The 23,643-nt window shown below is 47.8% G+C and overlaps 6 protein-coding genes across 6 annotated transcripts; 2 read left to right on the top strand and 4 right to left on the bottom strand.

Annotated features, from left to right (window-relative positions):
* Positions 1-2,678: 2,678 nt before the first annotated feature.
* Positions 2,679-4,603, top strand: GGS22DRAFT_187036 (uncharacterized protein; the record flags this gene model as incomplete). Its single annotated transcript, XM_047964536.1, has 3 exons — positions 2,679-3,505; positions 3,573-4,421; positions 4,483-4,603. 3 exons carry the CDS (start codon positions 2,679-2,681, stop codon positions 4,601-4,603), a joined length of 1,797 nt encoding a protein of 598 aa, XP_047820790.1.
* A 1,771-nt stretch (positions 4,604-6,374) lies between these two features.
* Positions 6,375-10,303, top strand: GGS22DRAFT_178930 (uncharacterized protein; the record flags this gene model as incomplete). Its single annotated transcript, XM_047963632.1, has 6 exons — positions 6,375-6,575; positions 6,637-7,510; positions 7,572-8,520; positions 8,955-9,025; positions 9,091-9,976; positions 10,087-10,303. 6 exons carry the CDS (start codon positions 6,375-6,377, stop codon positions 10,301-10,303), a joined length of 3,198 nt encoding a protein of 1,065 aa, XP_047820791.1.
* A 140-nt stretch (positions 10,304-10,443) lies between these two features.
* On the bottom strand, positions 10,444-13,074 carry GGS22DRAFT_159061 (uncharacterized protein). Its single transcript, XM_047960735.1, has 2 exons — positions 12,938-13,074; positions 10,444-12,695 (listed from the first exon to the last, which is right to left on the bottom strand). Exon 2 carries the CDS (start codon positions 12,670-12,672, stop codon positions 10,696-10,698), a length of 1,977 nt encoding a protein of 658 aa, XP_047820792.1. The 5' UTR covers positions 12,673-12,695; positions 12,938-13,074; the 3' UTR covers positions 10,444-10,695.
* A 905-nt stretch (positions 13,075-13,979) lies between these two features.
* Positions 13,980-16,336, bottom strand: GGS22DRAFT_159063 (cytochrome P450). Its single transcript, XM_047960736.1, has 6 exons — positions 15,939-16,336; positions 15,585-15,882; positions 15,408-15,524; positions 14,949-15,346; positions 14,680-14,893; positions 13,980-14,608 (listed from the first exon to the last, which is right to left on the bottom strand). Exons 1-6 carry the CDS (start codon positions 16,149-16,151, stop codon positions 14,199-14,201), a joined length of 1,650 nt encoding a protein of 549 aa, XP_047820793.1. The 5' UTR covers positions 16,152-16,336; the 3' UTR covers positions 13,980-14,198.
* A 3,548-nt stretch (positions 16,337-19,884) lies between these two features.
* Positions 19,885-20,629, bottom strand: GGS22DRAFT_119606 (uncharacterized protein). Its single transcript, XM_047958192.1, has 3 exons — positions 20,523-20,629; positions 20,390-20,470; positions 19,885-20,332 (listed from the first exon to the last, which is right to left on the bottom strand). The coding sequence occupies exons 1-3, from the start codon at positions 20,563-20,565 to the stop codon at positions 20,076-20,078; spliced, it is 381 nt and encodes a 126-aa protein (XP_047820794.1). The 5' UTR covers positions 20,566-20,629; the 3' UTR covers positions 19,885-20,075.
* Positions 20,630-21,281: 652 nt separating this feature from the next.
* GGS22DRAFT_159066 (chaperonin Cpn60/TCP-1 family) lies at positions 21,282-23,531 on the bottom strand. Its single transcript, XM_047960737.1, has 4 exons — positions 23,349-23,531; positions 23,126-23,292; positions 22,748-23,069; positions 21,282-22,693 (listed from the first exon to the last, which is right to left on the bottom strand). Exons 1-4 carry the CDS (start codon positions 23,392-23,394, stop codon positions 21,555-21,557), a joined length of 1,674 nt encoding a protein of 557 aa, XP_047820795.1. The 5' UTR covers positions 23,395-23,531; the 3' UTR covers positions 21,282-21,554.
* Positions 23,532-23,643: the final 112 nt, after the last annotated feature.

Raw genomic sequence — 23,643 nt, forward strand, 5'->3', positions numbered from 1 at the left:
TAACACTTTCTTATGCGTCGTTGATTGATAACTATTTACAAGCATTGTTTCAGGGGTACTAGCGCTGGTTGATGTTAGCTGATATACTGATTTTTGGTGCAATCGTTATCATAGGAATAGGATCCTCTGATATTGATATGCTTATGTGCAAGATACTTCTTTTTTGAGATCTCTTATACCTATATTACCAGGTATTGTCTTAATTGCTGACACTTTTCTAATCCACGCGCCTAGCTAACCATCCGAGACCATTGGGGAGAAGCCCATAGTTTAGGAGTGTGTCACAGAGCGAGTGATAGTCGTACTAAGCTATAGGTTCGTAGAATAGCAATAACCACTCATGTTTACGCGAACAGTGATTAATGCATGCTACTAGGTATCCTTCGTTTACTCTCCGGGAGACCTTTGGCTTCTTGTATACCTACCTGTTCTTCAATGTACATGTTACACAAAATATGGCTTGTACGGCTTCTCCCTCTTAGCCCCTGACAACTAGGTATACATAACATACTAACATTATACCTAACTAAAGCAGGGTAACTTTAGGAAAAGGCTATTATGATAGTATCGAAGTAAAACGTAGTCTCGCTACCAGGTTATATTACTACCATGGTATATTGTGAAAGTAGTGTTCCAAGTTTTAAACCACGTACCTCACGAGTTCTTGTTGATGGTTTATCGACCCGACTGCCCGAATAGTAACTACTACCGAGGTTAGCACTGGGAGACGGCTACGAGATCTTGATCGGCATTTTTATTCAAAACTAGGTATCAAATACAACCTCCTGGTGATCCTTATGATTGGTTTATCGTAGATCAATTGCGTACCAGGTACTTTCATGGTGTTGCAAGACAGGTAGGTACTCTATACACCACCTAGTAATATACAAGCAGGTATAATACTTCAATGATCCATATATATAAAATTACCTAATAACACGCCGTCTGGGTCCGTTTCCTAAGGTTTTGTACCTACCGAGGCACCTAGGTAGGTAGGTAATCAACTAATATTTGCAGTGGAGTTGTCATGCGCCCTACAATGTGAATGTATATCATGTTCAGCTCCGTGGCTGCGTGGTTAACCTACCTAGGTACCTACCTGGTAGTATTCCTGAAAAGCCGCATTCGTTTGACGAAACTAGTCCTTGTTTAATATTAGCGTTCGGGCGTGACTCGGCGTTTGCCTCTCTAATTCATCTACTGAGACCATGTAGGTGCTCATTCTCTGGTGTGTGGGGCATTATCAACCGGCGAAAATCTCACGATGATCTATAACCCCACCCGTACCTCACGTCGTACTAAAATGCATATATGTTTCAGCCCTACTCACCAATAGGTAGGTACCTACTTGTTACACCTAGATCCTTGGTAGACATATAGGTAGATACTAGGTATCTGGTGGAGGCGAGGCGGAACGGGCCTCGATATGGAAAAGTCGGCGCAGCTGAAAACTGAAAAAGAAAAAGCAGAAATCAATGTCCTAAACATCGAGTCCACCTCATACAACGTAGCACTCCACATTTGAATTATGTGGGGGTTCATTCGGATAGTCTCGCGATGATCCCTAGAAGGTGCAGAATACCTACCAGAGCCGGAGCTTGCCTTTGGCGGTTTGGCGGATCCTAGTAGTACACAACGTAAATGGCTATTTCGTCAACCTCTTTTAGAGCCTCCATCTTCGCGAGGCGGCCGCTAAGACAAGAATAGAACTAGGACTACATAACCAAGCAATTGGTAAAGAGCCGTTATAAATGCACAATCGGGCACCTGTATATTTCAGGCGATTCCGATGGGATAATCTTATTCCTTTCATCCTATGCTGTACGCCGCGTAATCATAAAGTGAGGGGAAAAAGACATCTTCATCGGCTCTATGCCTCAAGACAGTAGGGCGCTTTTGTAGAACATATTGAGTCATCAAATCTATAAATTAAGTCAGCGTGGGGTTGGTGATGTTTCTTTTTATAGACTGCGGCTGAAGTCAGCTCCTTATCAAGCAGCTGCCAAAGAATGCTCCCTTGCACTTCAAGGGTCCGTCGGCGGAAGTTGCTGTCCCCGGCTTCCCTTGAAGACGAGCTATAGCCCTAGATATGAGATGATTAAGTGCTTGTAGTAATTAGGTGTGTGAAACATGTGCAAGACCAAAACTGTGATCTCCTTAGAGTCTCATCGAGGGACTTCTGTCAATATGCACAAGGTGAATTTTTTTATGTTGGTTTCTTATCATCCTAAGCTAGTTCCCCATATGGTTGGTACGGGTTAAGGGTCGTGTCAGAAACGGACGTTAGTCTGAATACCCCTGAAAGGTGGTTTCGCAAGGTTTCAAGCACCTATTTCCGGCAATCCCATGTGTGCTCCACGCGAGGCTGGGGGAATCGATTCCTAGCTTCTCGCCCCCAAATGTAACCAATATCTGTAGTTGGAGCTAGAAATTAGGGCTCCGCCACGTTCGCGCACATATGCAGGGAGCCTCACAAGTTACCGGTGTGTTTCCTGTCCTGGATGCGCCAACGAAATTTGGAAGCTGGAGCTCGAAGGAGCCGAATGATTCAGGATAGATATGAGGAGACTATTCCCCGTGAAAATGTATACGGCCTCGCCTTGGATTCTAGGTAGTTAAGAAAGACACGGGTTTTGTTACTGCCGTATTCAAGATTGTCGGCGATTCAATATCACAACATGTTTTTGACAAACCCACTCATCGCATTGACTTCGGCTTTAGCTCTGAGCTCAGTCTCAGCAGCTACGCCTTCGCCGAATCTTGCAGTCGACGTGCGAAATGCCCCTGGCTCATCAACTGCAGATACTCTTCTTGCGCTTCGACGGTCTCTTGCAGGAATCAAGAGAGATACGGTGCTGAAGAATACCACGACTTTAGATAAAAGTTGGAATGGCGCAATTTTGCTTAGCATTGCGGCTCAACAGAGCACGAAAAACAATGTGTCGCTGAGCGCCGGCATCGACATCACCTGTACGACATGCTACATCAAAGGTCAAGCGACAGCGCAGTTTTCAGTTGACGGTAGCTTCAATGCGTCCCAGGCGATCCGGAACTTCACCGGCGAAGTAGTGCAGGACATCACAAATATCACTGACCAAGTCATCGAATCTATCGAGGACTACTTTCCAACGGTGTTGCACAATCTGAAGGATGGAATAGACCTGGATGACTTCGATTTCCCACCGATTAACGCCACTTTCGACGTTGACATGCCGGACATCCCTGAATGCCATCTCCAATTTCAGTTTGATGATCTAGAGCTATACCTGCTCATCGACACCGTGCTATCTGCCGGGGCCACCTATAACCTGAATCTGTACTCGTCGAACACACCCATCGGTATTTCCGCAGGCAGTGACATGTTCCTCGGCGTCGTCTTCTCCGTCGATCTAATTCTAAGCGTCGATGCTGAAATTGACGTCAGTAGTGGGATCCATATCAAACTCGATGACGGTGTAGGTCTCGACATGTCCCTATTTGGACACAACGTCTCAAGTATTACATTGTAAGTAAACCCATCTATACCTTCCACAAAATGATCGTGTCAGTGCTGATAGCTCCGAAATTTGAAGCAACGGAGCCAACTTCGAGTTCCTCCCCGTAACAGTCCAAGGAGCGGGCGGTTTGATCAAGGCCGTATTACGGCTAGGCGTGAAAGCCGGCTTCGAGCTCTCTACACCTAGCGTCGCAATCCCCAGCTTCTCCTTCAACACCAAAGCTAGCGCCGGCGTGGGTGTCAGCGTCTGGGCCGATATCGCTGAGTTCGCGACGAACATAACGGCGGCCCCAGAGGGAGACGACGCGGGTTGTGCCCTGAGAGTAGAGCAGACGTATCAATTCGGCCTCGCTGCTGCCGCGGGAGCCACCCTCGCGATTGGCGCGGAGACGTGGGGCCCCAGTCCAAACACGAACATCCCAATCTTCTACACAACAATAGCCGACGTGTGTGCCATCGGTAAGACCACGACGACTACCGTATCTACCACCGCAGCAGTTACTGCTAGAGCCGACCAGAGCTTGACGCCGACGACGCTCACTTCGAAGGTTACTTTCACGGGGACGGCTTGTATGACCACCGGTCTGGTGAACTGCCCGGTGTCCTCGCAAACCACGACCAAAGTTACCAGTACCCTGACTTACATCACATCGGTGGCTTCGGGAGTAGATGTTACCTTCCCGCAGTCCACAGGAACCGGTGTCGCCACCCCGGTTCCCTTCGGCACCAACAGGAAGTCAATAGATGCCACATCAGGGTCTCCCGTATCGTACACACCGCCACCGCCAAAGTCGACGTCAGGAGATCCCACTGTTTCCACCGAGCACCCGCTGGGTGAAGTCGGCGGAGTTGATAAGAGACTCATCATCGGTGTTAGCGTCGGTGTTGGTGTTCCCGTGCTCATCGGAATCGCTGTTGGTATCTTGTAAGTCTTCATATTCATCATCCATGACCCATGCGACGAATCTGCTAACGTCCACCAACAGTTTCTGCCAGAAGCGCAGGCGATACGCGTCGGTTCCCAAGGGTGAACCAGTCTATCTCGGGGCGCCACAGCCGTATGGAGGTAGCCAAGAGGCCAAGAATAGGGTAGTCACAAATCATTGAGTATTTTATGGATTATGATATACCATTTTGTTGGGTTATGAGGATTAGGGGCGTTTGGGTCTGCTTATGAATTTTGATATCCAATGATGAATGAAGTTTCGGGGGTTATGGTGTAATTTTTAGATAAATGTTCGATACTAACCGGCGAAAGCGACTAGAGTTAAGTATCGTTAATATAATCTTAGACACCCAACCTCTCGTCTTACATTAGCAATTGATGAGGACGATGTCTTTCATTTCATTGGTATGTAACGGGTTGAAGCCCTTAGGGCCGAGCTTGTGGCCTGGCTATTCAAGCTATCCTGGGGGTGAGAAGGCTGTAATTCATAACCGTGATACGCGTTCGTTACTGTGACTGAGTCGCTGGTGAACCTCGTTGCTTCATAGATTTAGATGCTAGCTAGACTAGCGTTGTTCCAATGGTTGGCAGACAGCTTAGTTTTATCGAAGTAGGTATGATTACCATGAAAAATGACTTGATAGGGAGTTTACCACCCGTGACCAAGAGTAGACCTCCGAGCCACGAGAAGACTAAGTCGCCGATAGCCAAATAGTCGGATAGGAGAAGTCTTGAACTCTTGATGCGCCGAGATATAAGACGCAATATCATTGGGCAAGCAACTGCGCACCTCCCGACGATGGCGGGGCGGACTCGGAGTAGCCGTCACTGTCCAAGGCTGAAAGACGTACCATGCTAGCGACTTGGTGACGTCGTCCTTCAAAACGAGCTATGTATTTTGCATTTGGTACCCCTTTTATACCTAGATAATTGATTCGTTAAAGGGATCCTATCCCTATTATCCACGTCGACGTTTCGAGGTGCCTAGTATGTACTGGGTATGTATATGGAACACCATGAACTGTTTATATTCTTAAGGTGATACCACCATTGAGGTTCTGTGCGATTTTGAATCGTTCGTGATATGAGATTCTGATGTTCGTTGTTCCCCTATTTTGAGATTAGGTGATAATCGCGTTCCATGGTCAACGATCAAATTTTGAGGGACTGAAAAAATGCTTAGGTCTTAGAGTAGGCAATTTATTGAATCCACGATAAAAAATGACAGCTGGAAAGAGCATGTATGTAATGATTCCTATTTTATCAGTTCTGAACATTTAACTTGTGATTGTTCTACTTTTTGGTTTAGAGCAGGAAGATTGAAAGTGAATTGAAGAGTGCCAAGATTCAAATCGTGGTCGATGTTTAAGTTAAGGTCGGTAAGTTGTCAAGCCTCATTGAGGGGAACTACCAAGCCACCATTACCCCAACCTATCCCTCCTGACCCCAGCGGTTGTGGCTTCCTAAAGCTATGAGTGAATGCCTAAATCGGAACCCTTCAACTGATCTTGTGCTACATTAGGTAGGCACATACCGGTATTCGCCTGACAGGGAGCATGTGGTTTCCCTGTCGCCGAGACAACTTGAAGGATCCACAAAAATTTAACCCGAAAGAGCGGCATTATTCTCTAGTCTCCAGGGCTGACCGATACTTTTATCTCCTCCATCTCCATTCTATCTTCGCTAGAAATAGAGGGGGTGTAATCAAACATCATTCGATCAACGTTGCTGCATCTGCTACTGTTGCTAATACGATTTGCTCGATTTGCTCGATAGGATCCGGACATTCGGCTTGCCTTTCTATTGGCAGTTGAATTTTTCGAGATTTTCTTCGATCATTTTTTGCAACTCGTGCATAGCATCGGTACTATTAGCAACTATCAATCACCAATAAATCCATCTTTCACCTCCACTTGATATTCTTCTTTCACCATGTCGGGCACCATGAGAGGTACGCCGAGTCGCGGACAGAATCGCGGCGGGCGAGATCCATTCGGAGGAGCTGCCAGTCCTGCCAATTCAAATATTCCTAGACCAGTTCTCGATGCTCATGGTAATTCTCACCAACCCTCACCGAGCGATGCCGCCTCCGGAATTAGCGCAAGTAGACAGAAGCAGAGCAAAAGAGATGAGGTATACGGCGCTATGCCTACCATTACTTCCTACCCTATTGGATGCTGACCTTGGTCAATAGGCCATCCGAAAAAAGTTGGAGAGCGATCTCTCCAAGAAGAAGCATCTCACCGGCCGAGCTCGACATTCGCGCAAAGCCCCACCTGGAACCGTTCTCGCTCTCAAGCCTAGCCCTGCCCTCCAGATCAAGCCGCTTACCACTGTCGCCGAGGCTGCTCAGCTTATGGCAGCCAAGAGAGAGGACTGCGTATTAGTTACAGATGACGATGACAGAATCGCTGGTATCTTTACGGCTAAAGATTTGGCTTTCCGAGTAGTCGGCGCCGGTCAAAAAGCCAACAATGTTACTATCGCCGAGATCATGACCACGAACCCCCTTTGCGCCCGCACCGATACCAGCGCTACCGAAGCGCTTGACCTCATGGTTCGCAGAGGTTTTAGACATTTGCCTGTCATGGATGAAAACCAAGACATCTCGGGTATCCTCGATATTACGAAGTGTTTTTATGATGCTATGGAAAAGCTAGAGCGCGCCTATGCATCTTCAACAAAGCTCTATGCCGCTTTGGAAGGTGTGCAGTCGGAGCTGGGCACTAGCCAGCCCCAGCAGATCATCCAGTATGTCGAGGCTCTGCGCTCCAAAATGTCCGGGCCAACTCTGGAGAGCGTGCTGAATGGCACGCCGCCCACGACCGTCAGCGTCAGGACTACCGTAAAGGAGGCTGCAGCATTGATGAAGGACAACCGCACCACCGCCGTGTTAGTTCAAGACCAAGGTCAGATTACGGGTATCTTCACGAGCAAGGATGTGGTACTGCGAGTTATTGCTCCTGGCCTAGACCCTGCGACTTGCAGCGTCGTCCGCGTCATGACGCCGCACCCTGATTTCGCTCCTATGGATATGAGCATCCAAGCCGCTCTCCGAAAGATGCATGGTTAGTCGATGGTCTACTAAATATCGCAAATAAGGATGTCGTTAGCTAACATATTATATAGACGGTCACTACCTCAATCTTCCGGTTATGAATGACCAGGGTGAAATCGTCGGCATGGTTGACGTGCTTAAGCTGACCTATGCGACACTTGAGCAGATCAACACCATGGGCACGTCGGGCGACAGCGAAGGCCCTGCATGGAACAAGTTCTGGCTCTCGCTCGATAACGAGACGGAGTCGATGGTTTCTGGAGATGGCAGCCATCACCATGGTGGGACGATGGTATCTCGATCTATATTGTCACCGGATGCTCAGCGTGAACGTATGAACGAGATGGTGGCGCCGGGTGATAGTGCTTCCCATGTGGGCATGGAATCGTCTCCGGTACATTCCTCGCTCGCTCACCAACAGCCGGGAGATGCGCCGTTCGCGTTTAAATTCAAGGCACCAAGTGGCCGTGTCCATCGGTTGCAGATCATCGCGAGCGAGGGAATCGAACAATTCGTTGAGAACGTGTTAGGTAAGCTCGGCAGTGAAGTGGAAGCCATCGGCGGAGCGCCAGTAGTAGAGGATGGCAGACTGAGTCCTGGTGGTTTCGCTATGAGCTACTTGGATGATGAGGGCGACACAGTCAGCATCACGACCGATCAAGATCTCCTTGAAGCGGTCCTACTAGCGCGACACCATCATCGCGAGAAGGTTGATCTCTTCGTACATGACCCTGAGAAGCCGCCGGTTGCCGCCACCCAACCCGACGTCTCAGCTATTACACCGGCTGCGAGCTCGGCTCCCTCGGATGTTCGTCGCAGACGACATGTGCAAGATGACGATGAGGAGTATGAGAGCGACGAGGACTATGCAACGGCTAGGCGTCGTAAGAGAAGCAGTGCATACATAGAGCCAGAGCAGGTTATCGCCGGCGTGCCTAACGAGTTACTGCTCCCCGGTGCCATCGTCGCCCTAGCAGTGGTCATCGTTGGCGTTTTCACCATCTCGAGGGCGACGAGCCGGTAAGAAGTTTTCGTAGTTGGGCGTTGAAGCATAGCTATTGGAGTTTGCGAGGGCAAAGAGGGATGGGAATGCGAGACGGGGATGTAGATACTTCTTCTCGATCCTAGTGGTGAATAGAGATCACTTAGTAATAGCTAACTTATACCTGGCCTATTGAAATAACTTGAGTTTTTTACGCTTTCCTATTTTTAACAATTTGCATTTGCGAAATGATACGTCATTGAAGCATTTCGTGGTCCCCGGTTTAAGGGGGGAAGTCGCACTGCCAACGCACAGGGAATGTATGTAAATGTACTTGGGTACATAATTACGTACAGAATTAAAGTTAAATGAAATTGTGGGTCGGCGCGGGATTACGTTGTCCCTAATCGGACCCCTGTCAATTGAACTTGAATCTTGCATCGATCAATTGGAGAAAAAAGTCGCGATAGAGCTTCGTGGAACTACACGATATCGCAGCAATCGTCATAACCATGATTATAAGAGATTTAGGTGTTCGTCATGGTAAGTCTCCTACAGATCTTCTTCGTACATACAAGTAGATATACTAGCTAACACGACAATTTCAGCCCGCAAGGCACTGGCAACCCCTCTCCGCCAGGCCTACCTCCGCCGCCTCTCCACGGAAGATACCTCATCCTCATCACCAACCGGTATAACCGGCGTATCAGACGCCGACCTCGCCGCCGCAGCCGCAGCCTTCGAAATCAAAGCCCCCCAACCCCCGTCAATCTTCACAGCCAGCGCCCGCGCCTCCCGCCGGAAGAAACCCATCGTCTCGGACACCATCGTCGAAGACTACAAGGTCGCGCAAGAGCTCCGATCGAAGATCGGTCGGCTGGGTGCTTACGTGAAACGCACGTACCGACCTAACGATGTCTTCAATAACCCGCCTGGCCCGAAGGACGTCACGCTAGAGCTGCTGATGGCATCCCAGGCTCACATGGGCCACCACGCCTCCCTGTGGAACCCCGCGAACGCGCGGTATATCTACGGTATACGCCAAGGCATTCACATCATCTCGCTCGAGCAGACAGCCGCGCATCTACGACGAGCCGCGCGCGTGGTGGAAGAAGTCGCCTACCACGGGGGTTTGATCCTCTTCGTCGGCACACGTCAGGGACAAATGCAGATCGTGACACAAGCGGCGCGGCTAGCGGGGGCCTGTCATTTATTCACGAAGTGGACGCCTGGGTCGATTACGAACAGTGAGGTTATTCTCAACGGTCTGGAGATGCAGATTCTGGACGAGAACGACGAGCCCGTGGTCGGGTTCGAGAGACATCTGCAGGACCGCAGGCCGTTGATCCCGGATCTGGTGGTGTGTTTGAACCCGTTGGAGAATTATGTGCTGCTGCATGAGTGTGCGCTGGTTAATGTGCCGACGATTGGCGTTATTGATACGAACACGGAGCCGACGTGGGTTACGTACGGGATCCCGGCGAATGATGATAGGTACGTTTTTGCCCCTGATTTCCTCTGGCTTTATCTTATATAGGATAGAGTATCCTATATCCTTTATTATTCATGTTATATCAATGGAACCGATGCTAATTTTCAAATAGTCTGCGGTGTCTATCCGTCATCGGCAGCGTCCTCGGTCGAGCAGGCGAGACAGGTCAGAAGCGGCGTAAACAAGATGCGAAAAGAGGTATCGTGTCATGGACAACGCCGCTCGACGTTGTCAAGTTCATGCGTGCCGAGGAAAAGTATGGGAGCGGCATGAAGGAAACAGAAAAGCCCGCAGTTGATCCCATAACTCCTGAATCTACCCCTTTCTAGTAGGATAGGGTCAGATCTAGGCTTAGGGGCAAATTTTCCCTAGTTCATGATCAATGAGGGGAGTAATGTACTTCCTAGCATGAACGTCATCTGTATAAAATGATATATCCGAGCAAAATATAAGTACTTGTCTATGAAAGAAGATAATACATAAATGCCCCATGTGTCTATCCAATGCCGTAAGAATATCTAGTATCAATAATTATACATCCTGTAATGCTTTTATCATGTACCAAGGTAGTTCCGATATCCTAAATCGGGCCATTCCAACCATCTAAGATATCCTCTTCTAATGATGTGAAAATATGTTTTGGGTATCCAATGCAAATGTTTTTAAACGCGAAGTGGAAAAGGGCATGTAACGCAACGGAACCCTATATCATTACCACCACTCAGGCGCCAGGCGTAAATACGATATGGTAGATGCTACTGCGCTTGGCCGTGTCGCTCTCTTCTACCAAAACCTCCTCGACAACGTCGTATGTGCCTCTACCGCCGACGCCACCGTCTTCGTCCATGCGTTTGTGATCGATGTCGTGATTGTGGTGTACTACGTCGTCGATGTCCATCTCAGATCCGATCAACATGTTTAAACTGCGATCCATAGCGACTTGGTCGTGTTCTGATGGGTCGTCGGGGTGTCCGTGTAGCGCATGGTGGCTATCGCCATCGACGCTGTCCGCCTCATGAAGTAGGGCTTGGAAGGAGTCGGGTTCGTGATGCGGGCCTGGATGGTGTGGGTGATGGTGAGTTTGAGTCTGGAAAGAAGACATAGGGGCGTGTAAGGAAGCGGGGTGTGGGCTGTATTGTTCATGGCCCGATAACGATGCGTGTGAGGGGTGAGGGCTGGAGTGGGTTACTGTGTCATTAGGGTGGAAGGAGTTGAACGCGTGAGGATGATGATGGGTTGGTTGCTGGTGCGCGGATTGGGATATTATCTGAGGGTCTATAGGATGGTACATGTCCACGGCTTCGTGTAGCGAGGCGAGAGTAGCCGCGGAATCGTGGTGGAGTTGGCTTTGCATTAAGGGGTGATGAGGGGATAAGCCGGTTTCTGATGGCACTTGCATAGGAGGATTTAACAAGGACGTGATATCACTAGGGTGGGCATATGGGTTGGGAGGGCCGACTAATGGGGGTAGATCATTGTGAGTAGGCGTCTGTAGCTCGAGGACCCTGCCAGTCGCGTCAACGCTTCCGGGTCCAGTCGCTTCGACGGGAGACATTCTTGGCGGCATAGTATCAAGGTTGACAACGTCGCAGCTGGAGTTTACGGTGAGGCGTCGGGAGCTAGTTTGATTCTGAACAGAAGGTGTCTTGCCCGCTTCCTTGCATTGGTCACACGTCCTAATTACATGCGAAACCGTCTCTTTAACGCGACTCCAATGGTACTTCTCCGCGATCGTAGCTGTGGTCTTATTGATGCCTGCGTGACCGCCGGCCTCGTGAAGACGACGCGAGATATCCATCTGGCGGACGGGATCGCTGATAACTTCTTTATCTTTAAGCATTAGGACGTCGTTGTCGAGTAACTTATAGTGCGTCGCGGCGCTCCGGAGCCTGCTTTTTTCGGCGCGGTCAGATCCATTCGGGTAGCGCCCGTATTTGAGGTAGAATTTGATTTTGTCGAAACGCTCTTCACTCACGAGAAGGGGTTCGCCGTTACCCTCGCCGGCGCCAGGTCCTAGGTCCCGCCCGTAGATGATGGCGTCGATCAGCCGGTCAGGGTACGACTTAAGGTTGCCGCAACCCTTAACGCGCCCGATGCGCTTAAAGCCGAGCGCATCCCAGATCTTGCATGAAGCCACGTTTGTCTCGTAAACGAGATTGAAGACCGAGTACGAGTATCCAAGTTTCGGCGCCCAGTCTAGGTAACTCTCGCCCATAAGCCGGCCGACACCGCGATTACGGGTGGCTTCGGTGACGAGAAATCCACCATTGCAGACATGACTACTGCGGCCAGGGTAATTCGGCTTGATATAAAAGCTGCCGAGGCACTCCCGGGACCAATCCTTACCCTCAACCACGTCAACGGCGCTCTCAATTTGGCCTAGAAGCATTATACCGGCAAAATTCTGAAACCAGTAGGCGGAAAACTTTTCGAGGGGCATGGGATCTGTCATGGGATAGGTATCACCGCCCTCAATTTCCTTTGCGAACTGGTCCGAAAGGTATGCTAGTAGGGACACCGGGACTTGATCACGAGAGGCGAACGGCACGACGGTGGCGATAGTTTGGCGGTCCCTTAAGGTCACCTGACGAGGCAGAACGTTGGACGGTAGTTCCGGCTTATTTGGGTCCGGGAAAGGAGCCTGACCGGTGACGCGGTAGATGGTCGGACTGGACGGGTCATCCATAATTGCCGGCATCTTGTCTCGGAGTGTGACCTAACCTAGACATGTTACTTATCAACAATACGCACTTATTTGACATGTCACATAAACTTATTCCTATATTCCAGGTTCTTATCTTGTCTTTCAGGTTCTTTCTCCTCCGTATGAAACACAGTAAAACACCACCAATTACATATCCAAATATCCTTATCTTTCGGCTCGAGGAACATTGAAGCAAAGTAAAGTAAACGAAGATAAATGTTACAAAATGTCACAAAAGTGAAAATAATAACACTCTTACCAATTTTTAATGAATTCGGTAATTGGTCTTTGACGTTGTGTTACCGTCGCCGCAAACTAAACTCCGTTACCCCTCGATGGCTTGTCTTGTTGGAGGGGGAGCCAGGGGTTCTCGTTGGTGATGATGCGATGATGAACTGTGCGTCGGGAGAAGAAATTCGTAGATGTGAATATTTTAGAACGAGCCGTGGAAAATACAAGTTACAACGGCGGTAAAAGTTCGGAGCTATCTATTTTCTTTTTACGGACCGGGGTAAGGATCGGGGTGCCGGGGTGCTGGGGTGATACTTCCTAAGTATTTCCGGGAAAAGAATTACTAAGCAGACAGCCCAGCCCCTTACCCCTTACATCAACTTGCATGAGAGAGGGATGATGAACATGAACCATCTCATTATCCTTTCAAATTAGTTAAACTTCTCCACGCACGTATTCTCAGATTTTAAGATCTAATATAATCTAGGATTAAATATTAACTTACCTAGAAAGTATTAGCACCGATTGTTTTTACCATTGAATCATCATCTGTGGCTTTAATTATCAATTGACACACTGGTGAAGCGAGCCTCTCGAATTTACTTATTAATAATCCTCAACGCCTTTTTCGAATGGCATTTCAAATCCTGGTCCATCAAAAAGCCCTTGCGGCGCGGGGTGAAGTTCATTTTAGGTCATTTTCCGTACGACTTCGGTCGGTCCGGTCTCAAGGGTAAGGTTAAGTGACGACCACCAACATCAATTCGCCGTTGATCATTGCATCCTCCTTGCATGAGCCCATACATCTTCGCGGAGCCGAGTTTCCGAATCTATCCTAGATCCATGACTTCGCCGTGGAGTTCTTTCTATTCCGTCTTAGTTGAAAGTACGAAGCATCACAACTTTAGGAACGGATCTACAGAAGTTTTCATTTTGGTCTCTGGATTCTGGAACAAACATCATCTGACAATTTGATCGGCAGCTATATTCTCACAATTCTCGGTATACTGAGGTTGGCATACGAAAGAAAGACTAAAGGATCATAGGGAAGAAATTAACGATATCCCTTTAGGACCTTGGTATCTCTTCCAGCCTCATGTATAACCTGGATACTTGCTGCCCGCCTTAGGTCACAATGGAAACGGCTATCCCCGAGCCAATCGATACATACAAACATCCCATGTCACGTCAAAGCCAGCCGAATTCAGTTATCATCAGTCATCATATTCGTAACATTAAACCATGGTACACATAACCCCGTACACAAACCCAGTAATCCCGTATCCCCATTACGACCACGTAATCTTTTCCAAGTGAACCGTCATTCCCCCTTTAGGCCGCCACGTCACAGCCGGGTTCTGGACGGGTACCGGCCCGTCACCTAGTGCCTCGAGTTGCGGGCTGCGCGAGAAGCGGAAGCTTCGTAGTAGCTCGATCATCATCACCTTAAACGCAAGTAGCGAGTAGCTCTTGCCGATACATATGCGCGGCCCGTTCCCGAACGTCTGTGTTGCGTATGGTGTCGTGGCATCGTCCGTTAATGATTCCCACCGTTCTGGTATGAACTCGCGAGCGTCGGGACCCCATATTCGAGGAGACAGGTTCGTTACGGGTGGGCTAAGCACGAGTTGTGTCCCCTTAGGTAGGAATTGTCCGCATATCGTGACATCCTTGGCTGCTTCTCTCCAGGTAGCCGGTGCTATGATGGTTCGGTTAGCAAATTTCCTCATAGTACCATCGGCCGATTGTATGCGGAAATGGATAACTCACCTGGAGTGTACACTCGTAGCACTTCTTGGAGGAAGTCTTTAAGGTAGGAGAGTTTCTCGATTTCGTTGTAAGTAGGGATTCCGAACGTGCCTAGGTTCTGAACTACTTCATCCCTTAATCTATCTTGGATATCTGGTCGGGTAGCTAAGACGTAAGAAGCCCATGTCAGAGCGCCGGATGTTGTTTCGTGGCCGGCAGAAAGGAAATTTTGCAACTATTGTAGTTAGTTTGGATCTGCTGACATTTACAATGTTGTATTTATAACTCACATGACCGCGGATATCTGCAATGGTGAGTTCCTCTTTCTGTAGTTCCCGTTCCTCAATCATGTAAGTCAGCAAGTCCCGAGACTCGGTCCCGCCGACCTTCTCTCGGTCCGTAGACTTGAGGTCTCGAATACGTTCCTCGATACATTGGTTAAGCATGCTGTGAACTCCTCGCATCGCTCGCATGAAACCCCAATTGGCCTCTAAGGGTATGAATCGGCGAATCGGTATGTGGACGTGAATGAAGCTGATTAGTGCGCTCACTGGTGGTTGCGAGAGCATGCGGATGTAACATTGTAGGAAATCCAATTTCAATTCCTCCGATCGAAGGTTCTCTAATTCGATACCTAGGGCTGCAACTCCAATAGCATCCAAAGTAGCTTTGGTGAATATTTTTTGAACTATTCATTATTCACCCATTAATATGTGCAACCTTTATGTGATATATAGGGTTATACGGACCTTCAAGATTTTTCGTGCCGTTCTCCTTTATCTTGCGCTCAATAAACACTGTCATCTCCTCTGCCTTTTGTTGGAAGACTGGGATGAGCTTCTTCATATTAGGCACGGAGAAGACATCTGAGTAGCACATATCAGTAAATCCTGTAGTACCTAGTTTAGGTCATGACTCTCGCATACTTAGAATCATTCTTCGTTGTTTCTTATGTTCATGGTTCTCAGCAAATAGGAGACCTGTGCCGACGATCTCGCCAAGCAGCCTTTCCAGGAACTTTGGCTTAACGAAGTCATAGCACTTAGTCTGTAATACCTGCTTATGAGCCTCGATGGTGTTTATTAGGAGGATTTCTTTGTTGGCAAGGATGGGATAACGGATGAACGGTGATTCGGGCCATGTCGCAGACCAGCTCATATACTGATCAATAGGAGTCGCGGCTCTATAAAGATGTAAAAGTTGACCGATAAAGAAATGGTTATCCTAAGTTATTGTTAGCACCTATCATGATAGAAATCAAGAAAGGAAATTCATAGTACCTTTGGGCCAGGTATGCCCCTTAACGGAGAAACGAAATATGGATATATAAAAACACGATAAAATTTAATCAACGCCCACTGTGCACTGAAGAATCCTAGAAAAAGAAGTGTTTTGCTTGTCGGCAGGTCTGAGAATGCCTCATGAGTTGGACTCAAGGCGGAGGTGATAAGTGTCTCGACTAGGGAGAGACCAAAGCAAATTTGGAAGTCCATAGCAGCGTTTCCTAGGTGGCTACTAGGTAGGTAAGTGACAAGCCGATTTTAGGTGAAATCCTCCGGTAATTGTTAAAACACTTAAGGGATCCTCCCCAGGATATATGTATATCACTACTTACCATATTTCGCTCGTGTAGGCACTCTTCCGATCCACCAGCCACCGGGTATGACTTAGCTTTGCGGGAAGGTTGCGCTACGCGGCTCCAGCTACGCGGTTCAAGACTTAAACATTGGCATTCTCATTGGATATCTGCGATGCGAAGCATTCTGCGACACTACGCCGGAACTGGGACCCGGGGTTAAAAAAATAAATAAATAGAATATGACCTAAAGATACGCCGGGGAAACACCAAGTGTCACAACGTAAGCAAGACCATGTACGGTCCACAAAACTACGATGCAATTGCATGGAGGATTCATCCTTCTTTAGTTACATAGTACGCCTGCAAGGACTTACATACATGCTACCATGTCGAGACGTAATAACGGTAGACTAGCTATACTAGGCAGTTATCCACGGCCGGTAATGGTGAAGATCCCGATCGTATATTTTCTTTTTACATCTGGATGGGTAATTCGCTACTCAACACATTTGCCAGCCAAGCCACGATGATATCGGTTGTAAATCCTCGGAATTTGACATGGGATTTGTTACGTTCGAGACTCCAGAACACGAGAGATCTGGTAATTCGGGAAATTATCCTCTCTGACTAGTCCACGTTACCAAGTCGGCGGGTTTCGTAAATCCCCGTTGACCCCAGTGGTCTCAGTCGACCCAGATGTTCTTTGATATTCGAACACCGTTAACATATTAGCGGCAGAACCGATGATAATCAGCCCAAGTTACATCGGTTCCTTGATTTGGGATGATCAACCCCGCAGCCACATGTCGCCTATGCCATTATTTGGCTCTTCTATGGGATGATACACTTCGGGCGGATACACCCGGTGGACCGTGTCAATTCATGCGTGTACCCAGTCGAATAGAAGGCCATATTAAATGCAGCTATTACTAGCTTTATCCAGACCCTGGGTTCGAGTATGACACGTGTAAACCAAGCAGGACCCCTGTTGTCCCCTCTACGAACAAGACAGGTCATTGGTCCACTCGAGCTACCACCCACACCTCGGCTCCAGCGACGATCATGTCGAACAGTGCTCAACCCAGCTTGCCGGGTCGTGGACTCCTTAGCGATTACTTCCGAGGTTTCCGAGACACTCTAAAACCCATCTGCACCCATCGGGTTGATATCATATTAAGCTCGATCGGTTTTCTGATGTAAGAAACTCTATTCGAGCCTCATTCTCATTGGGTTACACTGCGGAAGTATTGTGGTGGTATGTTTATATTTATTTTCTCACCGCTGTTGAGAGTTCTTCATGGCCGAACACGTTTTCGAACCCGAAAATACCTAACAAAGCTGTTCAGAAGATTGATCAGTTCGATGCCTAAGACCCCGAGTATAGTGGCCCTTAATCGGTGCTAGCTACCTAATGTCAATCTTTTCAATTTATAAATACCTCAGCGTTGCCTAGAGGATCGTTTGTGTTATCTACACTAACGATGCTGCGATGGTGGCTTGAAGCAAGGAACGTCTCAATGCAATGTCACTTGCGAAGGCGTAGTAAATGCATTTTTGCATAACTATGATTCGATTGGGTGCCAACATGACGTTCATTACGACATTGTAGATGAATCTACTTTATTCACATCATTTTAATTGGTGGACCAGTCAGCTATCTCTAAGGTTCCCCGACCTGTGCAGATATTACAATCTTTCCACACGCCGAAATTACCTAAATGTAATTTGTTTATGTAGGTAATTATGTACTTGCCGACATGACATGACTCGCGTACCATTCATAAGACTTGTTAAATAAGGAAGGTTGAACGGATTTTCATTCGTAAACCGGTACCAACGACATGACCCAAGAGATAAGACGAACTGATGTTTAATCCCTGGCTTCAGTAAACCATTTCGATTGGCTTATTTTCTAGAACGAAAACCGGAAGGGGTTATAGCTCCGCACTTACCGCAGAGCTGGTATTCGCGAGCTCCTCAGCCTTGCTACTAACACTCACGGGGTTAAGGCGGGGGAACATGATGTAAAATGAGGAGTAGGTTACTACCTAGGTACCTACCTAGTAGGTAGTCACGAGCAATATCTTCGAAAAGACGACAACGATATCCAACAAGACAACATGACGAAGCCGTTTACTTTTGCCACCACGCTAACTACCCGCCCTCTAACAACACCAATACACCAGTATCCCCTCATCGTATTTTCGTAGCTGAGATGATCTAACCCGAATGGCGAGCTGAGAAAAAGTAAATGAGTCCCAATACGGCGGTTACAAAAAGGCCCATGCTGCCACGTGCGTCTGATTTGGTTAGAGGGACGACGATCATGCTACCAAATCGGGGATACCGATATGTCGAGACACAGAATTGGCGCATTTGGCACATTTTATGAGCTACTCACCGCTCTGCCGCCCGACCCTATGGTTTAAGTTGTGGGATTACTGAGCCTCAAGCAGGGACCTGAAAGGAGCTTGGGACAGCAAGAGGTTTGTGAGGAAGCTGAGTAATGACTGCCCAGGCAGCTATGTAGCAAGGGCTGCAATGGCAAAGTTGTCATCGTACATATTTCGGATCTTCCAAGAACCAGTCTCGCGGTTCATATTCAGCTCGTAAACTTGGAAATCTTTGGAGATCATCGATTATATTACCCCTTTTATTTCCCGGTAGGCAGGTAAAAAATGTCGGTGTTTAATTCTCCATTTAGAGTTCCCGTCTCAGTCAAATGATGGATGGGAAATAAAGAGAAGGGAATCGAAGACGATACCAAGACCATGAGTGCGACTTAACTCCGGTTGAGTTGATTGGTTGAGCTATACGCCTGAAGTGCGAAGGAATCATAAAAAGAAACATTCACAAGGTTCGCTAATAATAACCACTTAAAATCCCACGCTTAACTTGATTCATCGTTCATGGCTGTCATGAAACTATCTCATAGGTAGGTACTCAAGACCTACATAGGTCCCTCGGCTACATTTTCTCTATCTACCTATATGCCGCCTTCTATATGTGTCTAGCTTATAGCGGTTCCGGAACCGTTCTTGTATACCTGAACCGCCAACACCTGGTGTAAGCACGTTAGTTCAACTATCTTTCAGTTCGCATCATGCTAAATTTCACCCTGGATTTATGAAGTCCACACAATAGGCTTTAACGGTTTCGTTATATTACCCACCCTTTTCTTATCCCTTACTTCCCAAGTCACATTGAAACAACTTCACTCAACCGAGTCTCGGTCCGAGCCTTAGATTGTGTCACACTTGCTTTTGAATTCTGCATGCTCTAGGTAAGTATTTATAATGAAACATGACACCAACAGTTACACTATCTACTCATGTAGTAAATGAAAGCGTGATGTCAAATCTGGAAGCGTAACACGTCATTGGATTTGCTACCTCATTCGGTAGGTACCGTTTATAAGAAATCTTACTATTATCTATTACCGGGCAGGTAGGTACCTACCACTTAGCTTTCCATTTCGTTACTGAAACACTCTCAAAATGCCAAGTCTTATCTGGCATTGCTATTATGCTTTTTCAAAGCTTCTTGCAGCCTACTTCATAAACTTTTACCGATACACCCTCAGTCTATTAACGCTTATGGATACATACTAGGCAGTAGGTATTTTGTTTCATAAAACGGTATTTTCCGTTATGATCATCATATTGTACACGAGAGAAGTTGATTTTCCGATACGAATAACATCATTGGCCGCTTATAAACCTCGAAACCCGCCTTTCGCTTGACCTAGGTCGGTCTACGGCCAACAAGTCGAATCGCATAGCGACCTAATCTAGAACCCATTGGTCCCTTGAAGCCTAACTACTCTGCCACTCTACCATTAATGACGCCGCCGGTAGGCTTGTGCGATGATGACCGACGATGAAAACAGGCGTGCACGTTGTGGGTAGTTTAGTAGCGGTGAGACAGGTGTCGATGTGTAATAGGGGGCACAGCGAATCGAACATGGGTCTCGTAATCCTGGACAATGCCTCATTGACAGAGGAATTAGCGACGAGACTCTTAACGTGATGTTGAAAATATTCGTATAAGGACGAGCGAGGCATAAGCGAACACGGTATGGACGCCAATAGTCCTCTAAACCCAGGGGTTAGGTATTCGCCGGTTCAAGTGGAACTGTCTTTCATGGCAAACCTGCATGTCTCCCGACTAGCGGCCGGTATACTTCGGAAGCATCGGACTGATCCCGCTCAGTATGATTAAACCGGAAACCGACTAGCCACCGTTATTAGGGTAGCACTAGTACAGCCACGTGTAAGCGCCATACATATAACTGAAAATACTAGTAAAAACCGTCTGTTGTATATCATCAATGCAGGTGAGTTATCATCTTTGCCCCAAGCCTTGTAAATGGCCGCGTCTTCTAGAGTAGGATAAAATCACAATGAAGGTGTATTCGTTACCTGAAACCGAGAACTCCAAATGGGTCAAGACCCAAGTTAGCCAGGTGACCACCTAGGTGGGCCGCGGCCATGCCGTTGGGTACGGCATGCCGATGTTTTATTGAGTCCGATAGGATAATTAAAACCTGTTATCGTTCGTAACAACCACCTTGATATTGGGGTAAATGAGATGATTGGGCGATCTAGTGATGTACCTAGGATGAACTATTACTCTTCGGAAACCGTTCTGCGGGATACGCCGTGCCGGATTACGGGGAAGGAATGTGTTGTCTTCTGCTACCCAAGCAAAAGAGACTTGATTCACTATTTATGATAACCCCCTGTATCCTGGTAGGTATAATTCTTGAGATCTACCGTCATTCGAGGTCGAACGATACTGGCAAGAGATTTTCGATCAAAGAGAAAAGCAACTCTGATTGGACTAGCTCGTGTTAAATATGTACCTATGTGTCTAGAAAATTGAAACTCAAGTTTCTCCAGAGGAAATACGGTGGTTGATACGTAGACAACTCGTGTGATGACATATTGTCTTCGTTGGTCGGGTAAGGGGGTGGAAAGTTGTCGCAAAAACGACGTCGCTACACAAACACGGCTTATATGCGATAAAAGTAGATTCTGAGAGGGCTTGGGTAAAAAATAGGGGTAAGTCCCCCTTTCATCTCTAGCTTACATACTGTAGCACTAGGTTGCGAGTCCTGCATGATAATACGCCTAATTATGCTGACACACCACCTAGTAAACGTTCAAGATTCATCAGTTCAAATTTTCTTTTCATGTCATCTATACTTTGCAATTATACCCGACATGTAAGAACCGTGCGTAGCCTTTTAGGTATCATAGGTACATTACCGTGCGCCCTCTTTGATGCAACGTAGCCCCTAATAGCCTGCTCATATTTACCTTCTTGGCATACCTCTTCCTCGTCCCCTTAATGCCCTCTGAGCTGCTCCTGGAGGTAGCGGCTGGCCGGGCGCCTGCGGCGCCGCACTCTCTTCGTTGCGGATCGTCTCATCGACGCCTAGGATCAAGCAGCTGGCCTCGGTAGCCGCCTGTAGAGCGTTGATCTTGACTAAGGCAGGTTCCCAGACGAACCGTTCCATCATATCGGCGACGCCCTCGTTAGCAAAGTCGACACCAGCCCAGACGCGGCCTCTTCGATGCTCGACACGAAGTCTATTTAGGATGTCGGTAGCGTCGAAACCTGCGTTATCGCATAGCTGGCGGGGGATGACCTCAAGGGCCTTGGCGAAGGACTTGATGACTCCTTGCTGCTTGTGTCGGACGTCCTTATCGGCAAAGAGGTGTAGGTATGCTGAGATCTCCATCTCACAAGCACCACCGCCTCCTACAATCATGTGGTTCTTGATGGCGCGCTTGACGATCATGATCGCGTCGTGTAGAGATCGCTCAACTTCTGCGATGAACTGCTCGGCACCACCACGGAGTACTAGCGTACATGTCTTGGCCTCGGGGCAGTCTTCGAAGAAGTTGAATCGCTCGCCACCGATCTGGCGCTCCTCAAAAGAGCCGCAGGTGCCGAGGTGATGAGGCTGGATATCGGAACAAGTAGATTGTATAGTGGCGCCAGTAGCTTGAACGACCCGTTCCATATCGTCAGCAGAGACACGGCCAGCACAGAACACGTCGCGGTCGGCGAAGAATTGGGTTGCTAGATCTCCAATGGGTAGCTTCGAAAGTACTACCTTGGCGCCTGTTTGGTAAGCAGCTTCGAGCTTCTTGTAGATTATCTGCCACTCGGCATCGACAATTGCCTGATATTCGGAGACTTGCTCCACTCGAACTTCGGCGTTATCTTTCTCGGCCTTCAACTCCAGCTCGACGTTTAGACAGACGATCTTAGGCTTCGTAAAGGACTTGGGTTGTTGCTCGAAACCGGCATACGAGAATGTTTTCTTGAAGGCTACGCCGTTGACGAATAGGGAGTCGGTGAGAGAACCACCGGGAATCTTCTTGATACCGATAAGCTTCTCGTTTAAGTCTTCTTGATCCAACGATAGGACGGCATCCACAACCACTGCATAATATTAGCCTTAATTTAGACGGTATTTCCAACTCCAGTATCACATACTCTTGGTGAAGAAAGTGGTATCTTTCTTGATCAACTTGCTTGTCATGGCTGTGCCGGCTAGCTTGACTAGCGTTTCCCGTTTGTTGGACTCGTCTGTTCTGACGGCGATTTCTTTGATCTTGTTTACCGCCATAGTTGAAGCTTTCCGCAGGCCCTTGACGATTATTTGAGAGCTGACACCTTGCTCGACATGTTCCCGGACCTCCTTCAGTATCTCTCCGGCCAGAACGACGACAGATGTTGTTCCATCTCCAACTTCAGCATCTTGTGATCTTGCAATATCGACGAGGATTCGGGCGGCGGGGTGTACGATATCGAGTAGCTAGGTTTATTTAGTATAATAATCAAGGGAATGGGGTATGTATATAGAGTTCTCACCTTCATTACTGTCGCGCCATCGTTGGTAATAGTCTGTTTTCCATTCTCATCCACCATTAACAAATCACCGCCGTAAGGTCCTAAGGTCGACTTGATGGTTGCTTGAACAGCTAAGCAGGCATTTATATTCGATATGATCTGACCTTTTCCTTGCGAAGTATCGGTTCCTATGTGCACTGTTAGCCTTGATTTATTAAACTGTGGGGTAGCTTCATGTCTTCACCTTCTTTCAGGACGATGATAGTGGGGGTCTGGCCTCCGAAAGACATTTTGGCGGTCAGGACACGACAACGACAACGGCTAGATTAACTAAATAGGCGTTGTATGGTGTCGGGGAGAGGTGAGGTGAAAGTTGCCCGCCTTAGAAAATGACCTGTATTTTGACCTTATTGACTTTGTACCAAGTGGGAGAGCTTTGAATGGTGGAAGCTTCAAAAAATTATTGTAGCCTCGCTTTGGTGGGTCCTGTCTGAAAGCACGAGCCACTATCGTCGAGCCCCGCATTAGTAATCAGAAAT

This window comes from Annulohypoxylon maeteangense (genome assembly GCF_022496945.1).
Source record: "Annulohypoxylon maeteangense strain CBS 123835 unplaced genomic scaffold GGS22scaffold_5, whole genome shotgun sequence".
Classification (NCBI taxonomy): domain Eukaryota; kingdom Fungi; phylum Ascomycota; class Sordariomycetes; order Xylariales; family Hypoxylaceae; genus Annulohypoxylon; species Annulohypoxylon maeteangense.